This window comes from Mus pahari, chromosome 1, assembly GCF_900095145.1.
Source record: "Mus pahari chromosome 1, PAHARI_EIJ_v1.1, whole genome shotgun sequence".
Taxonomy (NCBI): Eukaryota; Metazoa; Chordata; class Mammalia; order Rodentia; family Muridae; genus Mus; species Mus pahari.
This window is the reverse complement of record NC_034590.1, coordinates 39,559,163-39,570,189: the sequence shown is the minus strand read 5'-3', so window position 1 is coordinate 39,570,189 and position 11,027 is coordinate 39,559,163. Positions and strand designations below refer to the sequence as shown.

The window sequence follows — 11,027 nt, the reverse complement described above, 5'->3', positions numbered from 1 at the left end:
GCCTGGTCTACAAAGTGAGTTCCAGGACAGCCAGGGCTGCACAGAGAAACCCTGTCTGGAAAAACCAAAAAAAAAAAAAAAAAAAAAAAAAAAAAGCCAGATAACGCTGCGCACACCGGTTACTCGGAGCTAAGATGCAGAAACAGAAGATTATTGGAGACCCTGTGTCACGGGAGGTAATACAGCAAAATCCAAAATCCTCCTCCTCCTCCACACACACACACACACACACACAGAGAGAGAGAGAGAGAGAGAGAGAGAGAGAGAGAGAGAGAGAGAGAGATCCAGTGTTGCTGATGATATGAAATATATTCTTCAAAACTTTGGGCAGATACTTGAATAAAAGCTCCCCTCTAATGAGATTATGCACAAAATGGACACACACACACACACACTAACCCTGCAGTGAACAGGAGTTTATCTTGAGGAGATACTCAGGCATGACAGCGAGAAACACAAGAATGTTTGCCTTAGTATTACTATGATGATGATGTTGATGGTGGTGGTGGTGGTGGTGGTGGTGGTGGTGGCGGCAGCGGCAATGACGACAGAAAAGCACAGAGCACTTCAAGGTCAGCATCGGGGCGCTGTCCACAGACAGCACAGGGAGAGTACCTATACTGCACAATGCCAAAAACCCGTCAAGTTAACGCTGAAGTTTATCAATTAACCCAGACACACACACACACACACACACACACACACACACACACACACACACACACACACACAATTCATGTTCTTTAGTGAAACAGTTGGCTTTAAAGCTATTTTGTGCATCAACTTCTGCATGTGAAATCTTTATAGCTAATCTACATGGCACAAAGGCAGAGAGAGAGAGATGTCATAAGGGATGTCACCAACATGTTAGTAATCATACTTCCTGAGCAATTGAATTGTGAGTGGCTTATATTCTTGTTTATGATTTTCTAAGTTTCCTAAAGTCTCTCCTATATGATATGTGTATATATGTATGTATATATATGTGTGTTTGTGTGTGTGTGTGTGTAATGCCAACTTAACATTAGAAATAAAGTCTTAGCTTCTTAGGACAATAACCTCTCATATTAAAAAATCCCTATAAATTTCATAGGAAGCAGAATAACTGGCATTTACAATATCAGTCTTCAAAATATGAAGACTATTAAATATGTTTCTCTCGCGCGCAGGATTCTCTTAGGTTGGAAGGTCTTAAGGAAGAGCAGCAACCCTGCTACGCTGCTCTCCATCCAGCAGCTTTAGGACAGAAGATGCTTTAGCTCGCAGGCCATGGGTACACAGACACCAGGAGCAGACTGTCTCACTCAGTTACTGGGCAGATTTCACGTCTGTGTTTGTTCTTCAAAGGTTAGCTGATAGGAAGAAAGACACTTTTCAGATCTGCGGTCTCAGTGGTAAGATGGGGGTGGGGTGTGGCGGTGGCGGTGGCTCACAGGTTAAGGTCATTTGCTGCCCAATCAGAGGATCAGTTTCCACACCCACATTGGGTGATTCACCATTCAGTTCAGTTCCAGATCAGATCTAACAACCTCTTCTGGCCTAGGAGGGCATTGGGGTGTGTGTGCACATATGTGTGTGTGTGTGTGTGTGTGTGTGTGTGTGTGTGTGTGTGTGTATACATGTAAACACACACTAGATAGTAACATATAAAATCTGGACTGAATACCTTGTGAGCTTGGATATCGTCTATAATCGGGAAGAGGTCTAAACACAGGAAGGGGTTAAGGAGAGAAACATGGCTGGATCAAGCAAGGTCAGAGCTTAGGGTAACTGGTTTGGGCAGGGGGTGGAAAGATTAACAGGAGGCCCAGCCTATCCTGACCTTTGCACTCTGATGAGCTTGAAATATATGTGCAATCATTATCTTTCTGTACCACTCCTCACTTTTTCAGAGAAAGCCCACAGAGATCCTCCACAATAGAGAAGTGAGGGCCAGCAAACTGCAGAGGGAGGATCAAGTCTGCTCACTTGTAAATAAAGGTTTATTTGCACAGCACAGCTTCAGGATAACAATGATAAATCTGAACAGCTGTCATAATGATCTTGTAACCCATAAATCCTAAAATATTTACATGTTTACAGGCTAAATTTGTTTGATTCCTCATTTAGAATCTAGAAACTCATCACACACTTTCTACATGACTTTAGCTTCATTTCTATCTGATCTGCCTAAAGAATTCAGGAAAGGCCATTGATGCTGCGCAAGGGAGAAAGAATCCATGGCTGTTTTCCTTTTTCACCCGCGTCTGCCCAGGAAGGACAGACAGCGCACCTCCCCTGCTTCAGAGACTACTGTGAAAATCCGAGGATCAGAGCAGAGAACTGCAGGCATCCAGGGGTACACCGGGCAAACACTTCTGAAGGAAATGAGGGATGTCCTTAGCACCCACACAGCACTCCTTCCTTCCCAAGACAACTTTGTACTGATGCCAACTACAAACAACTTGCAGTGACCTACCAACAGCACATTACTTGAGTTTAGAAAAAGCCATGACATTTTCCAACATCCAGAGACTTTCCCTCAGGGAAAATGGTATGGAAGAGTACCGGCTGAGAACGGCGCAGCCGCATAACTGGGCAGAACGTGCACACTTAAGCGTGAGTACCCACGTGGACAGAGTGTGGGCAAGAACAGACTTCTGAGAATTCCCCATCTGAACCTGTCCAGTCAGGCTGTGGGGCGCATGGGCTACCCCCTGAAGCCTGCCACACACATACACACACACACACACACACACACACACACACACACACACACACACACACACACACACACACACACACACACACACACACACACACACACACCAGGATCTTTTGCTCTCTTCTCCTGCTACCCATATGCCACAGGCAACAGCCTCAGGTTGTTGTGGAGAGATGGGCTCAGCTCCAGATCCCTTCTCATCACAGACATGAGAAAGTCAGCACCATGGGAAAGATCAGTTCAACGTGACTGGAAATAGTTAGTGTGTGAATGAGCCTGGAGATTCTTACAAATCCAACTGAACTCAAAGATCAGAACATTATTGTAAGACTAATACATATTCCTCATCAAAAGTAAGAAATGACAGGTAAACATCATTTCAAACTCGGTGAAACAAGAACCCTCAAGCCACGCATACAAAAGTTCCACATAAACCATAAGTCTACATTTATGGAGCACAATTTTGATAAGTTCGAGAGAAAACACAAGGAACCTTGCACCTTCAGGGTAGGAGACACAAGTTAGAACAGAAAAGGCAGGGGAACTGGTCACAGTAAGAACCAAAACTACGAGCGCTGGTGGTGCCGCTCAGTGGTTATCACTTGTCCAGCATTCCAGAGACCCTGGGTTTGACTCCCAGCCACTCACACAAGTAATAATTAAACAATACCAAGTACAGCTGCTGGGCCCAAGGATAGCATAAAGTCGGTGGGAAGGGTGAGCTGCGGAGTGTGGAATACCTGTGACCAGCAAATAAGGGTGCCAGAAAAGATGATGATGATGATGGTGATGATGATGATGATGGAGGAGGAGGAAGAGGAAGAGGAGGAGAAAGGGAGAGGAGGAGAAGTAGGAGAAAAAAAGAAGGGGAAAGTAGGGAGGGAGGGAGAGAGGAAGAGAGAGAGAGAATATGAATGAATGAATGAATGAATGAATTGCAGGCTTTGGTGCAGGCTCTGTCTGGCTATTTACTTCTTCTTGGTGCTTTTTAGCCTTAGCTCCTCTATTTGCCAATGGGAATATAAGGGTGGACACCTTGCAGTAAGGACTGAGGATAAATAAATAATGTATTCAGGAGCCTGCCACAACAGTGATCAGTGAGGATAAATAAATAATGTATTCAGGAGCCTGCCACGACAGTGATCAGTGATGGCAGCTAATGTGGCTTTCATTCTCCTCTCTTCCCCTCCCCTCTACTCCCCTCCCCTCCCCACTCGTTAGAAGCTTGAACCTGGTGTTCATTTAATCCTCAGAGCTGTGCTAAGGTCTTATCCTTCGAATGCTGGCTAGAGAGGAGAGTGAAGTCACAGGAAGCAGGGGGTTTGCCCACTCTCTCCCTGTGGGGTGGTCTGAATGAACCCCTACTTGAACCCAGGGAGCTGACTCACAGCCCACAGTGTTCATGCTTGGAAACACTCAGCAGGCCGTCCTCTTGATGCTCGAGGAAAAAAAAAAGTGTTTGCTCATTCCTGGGCTAGTTCAGCACAGCTGGGTGAGGCCAGGTGCTCATGGGGCAAGCTGGGGAAGACTCCAAACATGATGTCACATGGTCACAGAGAAAGCTGGGGACAGATCACACGCTGTGGAGCAGCAACAGGCCATCAGTCTATCCCCATCAGTCACGGAAACTTGTTATCCGGCATGCGTGCGTGAGTGTGCACATGCATGAGCATGCACCTATATAAATAGTCATCTCTGGATCTATGTGCAAGTTCCCAGGATAGAACACAAGGATGAGGATGGGGGAAAGTTTTCCTGTCTTTGCTGGCGACAATTTAACAGAGACAACTCAGGAACACTTTGACACTCTGTGAAGTTAGTAAGTCGTTAGTGAATTCCGTGGTGCTGTGACAGAGGAGGGGATGGGACAAGGGGGCGGGGGTGGGGTGGGGGGACGATCTCCAGGCCTCCTGCAGCTCTGGAAGCCTGAGCCTGAGTCACTTCACAGCCCTTGCTATGTGTGTCAGGCCAGCCTGGTGGGCACCATAAAAGGAGAAGCTGGAGGAGAGGACACACTAAAAGATGTCCTTTTAAGAGGGGCAGAAATCCAAAGGCTGCCTGAGACCTTCGCCTGGCCTTCCATCCTCAAGACTCATGAAGGAAAGAAAATGCCAGGCTCTTCAAGTGTAACTACAGACACATCCAAAATCAAAGTCTTGTTACTTTGTAAAGCGAGCGAGTTTGGATAAAATATTCCTGTTTCCACGAAAACACAAAGCAAAGGGATGAAATGAAAACCATGCATCTTACAACTGTGAGTTCTATATAAAATGTCAGGGAGAAGAATCAGAATGGAAGAACGTGGCAACATTGGAAATAACTCTATTATGTCCCAAAGTATCTCCACGGAGGTTAACTGGAATTTTAAATTCTTGACTGTTATCTGACACAGATGTGGACAGTGTTCGCCCCCTGCTGTCGAAGCTTGGTATTGCTATTTGGCAAGCACTCTAAAGGCGGCGCCAGATTCTGGCACAGGATATGCGAGTGTTTTGTAGCAACAGAGCTCAAACACTAAGAATTGACACATCGGTCAGGTGTCAACAGATGCAAGCAGATCTGTATGCCTCCTGTGCGATGGGATAGAAAAGCATCTTATTCTGAGCAGGAAAAGATTCTGAGTGGGTTAGCCCTCCCCAACACCAAAAAAATGGTCTTTCCCCTTCAATTCTATCAATGGAACCAGGCAGTTGAATATTTGGGATCTGGCTTCTTCAACTGAATTCTGTGTTTGTGAGAGTCAGGCACGAGGTTATGTAACAAGCAGCTTGACAATCACCCTTTTATGTGAACAGATCACAGATTTTTAGCCTCCTTCTGAAGAGATCTGGGCTGCTCTTAGCTCTTGGCTATTAAATAAGGAAGCTGGGAGCACACTCGGATGTGCGTTCTGATGAACAAACAGGCAGAGATTCCTGCTGAGTGTGTGTTACAGGGATACTGTTGGGTCAAAGGGTATGAAGATGTTCACACTTAGGAGATGATGCTAAATGGTTTTCTAAAGAATCCCATCGAATACACCCAAGCTATGAAGAAGGAGGCATCTCTGTCGTCACATCCTTGCCAATGCTTGGCACCATTGGTCTTTTGAAAGGTTTAGGCCCTTTAGTGGGACTGCGTCATTCATTACCTTACTACTTTAGCTCCCACTTCCCTGACGACTGAGGAAACCGCACCTTTCAGAGTGTTCGGGTGTCTGGTGCATCCCTGTCGTTCTGCTCTTGCCTGTGGATGTGACATTTTGAGTTTCTGCTTTGACTTCCACACTAACGATCTGTGTGATGGACTGTAAGCCCCACCCACTCCCTGTTGCTATTGGTCAGGGTAAATGTCATCACAGCAATACAAGCAAAACTTGGACAGAGACAAAATAAGAGACGTACCGTGATTACAAGAATGGAAGAGTATGGAGAAATGTTGTTTCGGGCTCTCCCCCAGTACCCCTAGCAAAACAACCTCAGAATATACATTAAGATGGAAAAACCACTTGAAGACAGAACACTAATTGTACTTGGGGGACTAAGTACATTCATCTAAACACTAATATAGCAACTTGACAAAAATTTAGAGATGTGTCTGACATGGTGGTGCGTGTTTTTAACCCCACCACTCAGGAGGCAGAGGCAGGTGGATCTCTGAGTTTGAGGCCAGCCTGGTCTACAAAGTGAATTCCAGGATAGCCAATGCTACACAGAGAAACCTTGTCTCAAAAAATAAAGAACAAAAACGAAAATAAAAGAAAAAAATTAAGATGTACATGTGAATATCAGAAATTAATAATTTCAACATAATACAGACTCATTAGGTCATTAAACACACAAAATAAAGAACAAAGTTTCTTCTGTGTCCTTGGGAATAGTCATAAAGGCTGAGAGTGGGGCGGCTCACTAAAGAAGACACATCAGTTTCTCAGGCACTTGGGCAGATGTGTTTCCACCACGATGCCACAGCTGGAATAACAATCAATGCTGGAACAGCTCAGAAAAAAAAAAAAAATCACATACACCCGGAGATGAAAACCCCTCGTTTGTATTGGCTCTGGACCAAAGTGGCATTTCTGAGCTAAGATATGAAACATTCAGAACGCAGTCAGTGACAAGGCTATGGTTAACACTTGAGGCAGAGGTGGGAGGTGCTGCACCGTACAACAGCAGGTGCTGCTCCTGCAGAGGACCCCACACCAGGTGGATCACAACCACCTTAACTCCAGAGCCAGGGACTGACACCCCCTTCTGGCCTCTCTAGGTACTGCACTCATGTGCACAAACCCACACATATACACACTTTTTTTTTTTTTTTAATCTTAAAACATATGAGGTAGAGGGAAATTATGGAGAATCTGGTAAAATGAAGAATTCCTAGGTTATGGAGAACACCATAGACAAAGTAAAGGGCAATAGAGAAAAGAAAATATAAGCGACATAAGTCACATGCAGAACACAGGAGAAAATCTCAATTATTAGTAGGAAAAGCACAGGGAAGTCCAAAAAAAGAATAAGATAGAACTTAACACCCTATTTGTAGAAGGAGAATCCCAAATGGCTCACAAGTATGCAGCCGTATTCAATTAATTCGATAAGGAAAGTAAATGGAATTTTAAAATAATCGGGTACTTAATTCAGGGCAGCTAATTAGGAAAGAGTTACAGTGCCAACATTGTTGGCTGTAACAAGATAGGACCCCATTCATCCTGCGGAAGGCAGCAGCCGTGTGCAGCAATGGCCTGCGGGAGGCAGCAGCCGTGTGCAGCAGGGAGGCAGCAGCCGTGTGCAGCAATGGGGACTTGCAGTGCGCTGCTCTCCTGTGACCGAGGTGTCCCATCCCAGGGGCCGAACCTCAGAAAAACTCTCCTTCTGTGTCAGCGAAGCTTCCTGGGGTGGATGGCAATGATGCTGTGGAAGGGGAGGAGAGGGGAAGAGAAGGATGAAGGGGCAGTGGGGTGGACAGAGCAGGCAGGAATGATGTAAGGGTCTCTGAGGCCATGACGGTGAGGGGTGGAGGGCGGGGATATGAGTGCAATCCACATCATGTGACAAGAGTCACTGTGTTTGTCTCCGTTGGGGCTGCTCTTCCTTATTGGACAGTGGCCTTGGGAGAAGCCAGAGGACGCAGCCTAGGAGCCTCCAGTCACCACGCATACAAGTTCTAAACCAGAGACTTACTGTGCAAACGACAGCTTGATCCGAGACTGGATTTCTATCCACTCTTCCTTTATGATGTTCCCACATTGCAGCATCTCCTTGGAAAGTCTCTCTGCTTTTATCAAGTTCTCTGAGGCATCTTTAAATCTGAAATAGGTTCAGGAAAAGTCTTGCCTGTTCTAGGTTGTGGGACCCCATATCCTGGACTTTTTTTTTTTTTTTCCTCAGACAATACTTCCTATTATCCCTGAATCACCTAGCAATGTTTTGCTTGGCTTTGAGAATTAACTTTAAGAATCATAGCATCAGTGCTTTCTGCTTGTGATTAGAGGTAAAAGGATACTTTTGGAGGGAGAGCAGGGCTCTCCCCAGGGTATAGAAAAGCTCCAGGGAACACTTGAAGATATCTGTTTTGTTGTGACAGGGACTCTCGATGGAGTTGGCCAGGATTTCCTTGGCTTTCTCTGCATGTTGCTTTGCTTGTAGTGACAACCCTGTGGACAGAGGAAAAGAAGTGTCAGTTTCTCTTTCACCGCAGCTGGCAGGAAGGCGAGCCTCCGTGACTGGGAAGCCTGGCATGTAACCTTTGCTGTCCGGTAACACACAGACATAGATCTGGGAAGTATGGAATAGCACCCTGACTAGAACAACCACACAATTGTTTTATATCAAGCATTCAAGACGAAAAACATCTCCCAAAACGGCCTGTCTAGAAATAAAATAAGCAGAATGAGCTGAACAGCTTTGAAATACCCCCAGTATGAGATGTAAAATATCAATAATTATTGAAACACCAATGGAATGCAAGAACTGTAGCATTCTGGGTAGGAAGTAAGATATTCAGGAATTGTAATCCTGGCTGAGTGACTACAATCTAAAGGAAATACTAAAAGTGCTGAGATTTTTGTTCACCCACTTACAATCATGATATTAAAGAGTTCTTTTGGCATAACATAAACACAGTCAGTCTCTATAAATACTTATAGAGAAGCACAACCCCAGGAGGCAGTGGACTACTGTGGTGTAACCTCTTGTTCCTGTGCAGCCACAGACTAACATGAGGCAGAGTAATAACTGTAATTACTGAGAACGGATTTTCCCATGTGTTCAGTGCTCTTCTAAGTGTTGATTACCCTGTGGGAGGGGTGACACTGAGGAACACCAGCTAGGGAGCCTAGGGTCTGTACGCTCCTCACACACAAACACCAGACACACACACCCCCCAGAAACCCCCTTCCGCTCACATCCAGAAATCTCCAGCCCTACGTTCTGAATTACACTTGATCATATCTCTGTTCTCTGCAAAAGCTGTCAAAATATGAAGTTAATTCCATTCCTGTGCCTATAAAACAGAAACAATACACTTCCTAAGGTAGAGAAGCAAGCCTATGTTCTTTGTGTAAGAAGTCCTTCAGTATTCTGTGTGCCTTACATTTTAAAGGCACAGCCTTAACCAGGGTGTCAGGGATTTATTAGTGTGAGCTGTCCCTATGGCCTACCTGAAGTGATGGACTAGGTTTGCGGGGTCAGCCCCTTCCCTTAGCACGTCAACTTCATCTATTGGAGACAGCACAGGCTCAGTTCTAACAACATGGGCTCTGAGGTGAGACCACCGCGCAGGGATCCCCTGCTTCATCACTCACTAAGACACTGGCCTCGGCTGCCTCGGCTGTGAAGAGGAGTAAGGAGAGTACCCCTCCCTCACGGGTAGATGAGAACTCTGAATAGGTTTTACATGGCAGTGAGCACGGTAAGGCATGCTCAGTAGTGACTACTGCTTTGACTTGACGTTGAGAGAGGAAGACCCACGCCGAAGGGATCCACACAGGAGGCTACAGAAGGAAGAAGCCAGGACCTCAGGTCCCAGATGGCAGGGCCCTGGTACTGGCGTGCAATCCCCGGGTCCGAGTCTCAGACCAGCTGCTTACGATTTTGCCGCAAGCTGTTTTGACTCAGATTCACTCTCTCCAAATCTAGAAAATTCAGAGGAGGTGTGGATGAGATCTCTCTAATATCCCACCCCGACCCCTCTCTAATGGCCTTTGACTAACAGGGACAGTCCGGTCTTGTGGTGCATTCCAGTCATAAGGCTGGACCCTGGGGGGAAGGGGACTTTATGTCGCCACCATCCTAGCATGTTCTTCAGAGGATCACGTGAATGTGTAGCTCGTGCAAGCCAGCATAGTCAGCACATAGAACATGCTACATCCTTCCTGCATCCATCCTCTCCTTCTATTTTCCTTCTATGATGCTCAACCCCTGCACATCCTGAGCTGGCCAACACCAGCTCCTTTCTCAGTACACAGGAGAACCAAAAGCCTTTACTTTGGTACATACTCCAATGTGGTCTAAATGTGGTGCCTCTAAAGTCGTGGGTTCTATTTAATCAAGTTTCACCTTGAACTTTAAAGTTGTACAGGCGAATGCCAGCTTGGGTTAGCCTTTCAGTTTTTGGCCACTTACACTCAAAAGTGAATCAATCTCTTTCTCTCTCTCTCTCTCTCTCTCTCTCTCTCTCTCTCTCTCTCTCTCTCTCTTTCTCTCTCTCTTCTTCACTCCCTCCTTCCCTCTTTCTCTCCCCCCCAATCCCTTTCATTTTTGGCTACTTACACTCAAGAGTGAGTCTTTCCCACCCTACTCCCCTCTCAAGAAAACTATGGGATCCACTCCCACTCTAACCTCCATTCCATGTCTCGACTTCTTTCCTGCCATCTTTTGATCCAACAGATTATCCACTAAGGACTTCAATAAGGCCACAAAAAACCCATACCACACTCTTCCTTTCTTCCTGTCGACACCTTTATGATTGTTCCTAAAGGCAATCACTTCTTAAGAGCCACAAAACCCTGATCCCTCTGGTGCGAATAAGTCTGGGGACAGGGAGAACAGAAGCCCATCGGCTGGTGCCCGGGAAGCTCACCTTTCAGCTGCAGGTAACCCTGAGCTAGATTAACATACGCCTCCGCTAGTTTCCAGTGCCAGTCGCCATAGCAAATTCTCGTTAGTGCCACACAGCGCACAAGCTCCTGGATGGCCTGTTTGTACTGTCAGAAAAAGAAAATGAGTTTATCAGGTAGACGGCTTGGAACTCCAGAGTCACAGGGTCTGTTTGTACATAGGTCTACCCAGTGAGTATTTCCTGAGCGCGTACCATGCGCTGAGCGCTCGGGAAGTGCCAGAGA

At 46.0% G+C, this 11,027-nt stretch overlaps 1 protein-coding gene across 3 annotated transcripts in view; it reads right to left on the bottom strand.

The window, feature by feature from the left end:
- The window catches only part of Ttc23 (tetratricopeptide repeat domain 23), a 78,455-nt gene that overhangs the window by 47,645 nt on the left and 19,783 nt on the right, over window positions 1-11,027 (bottom strand). For all 3 annotated transcript variants that reach the window (XM_029532404.1, XM_029532395.1, XM_021204539.2), the window contains 3 exons: window positions 10,766-10,889; window positions 8,189-8,339; window positions 7,867-7,992 (listed from right to left, as the gene is read on the bottom strand). In XM_029532404.1, the coding sequence (XP_029388264.1) occupies window positions 7,867-7,992; window positions 8,189-8,339; window positions 10,766-10,889 (401 nt within the window). The remainder of the gene's footprint in view (window positions 1-7,866; window positions 7,993-8,188; window positions 8,340-10,765; window positions 10,890-11,027) is intronic.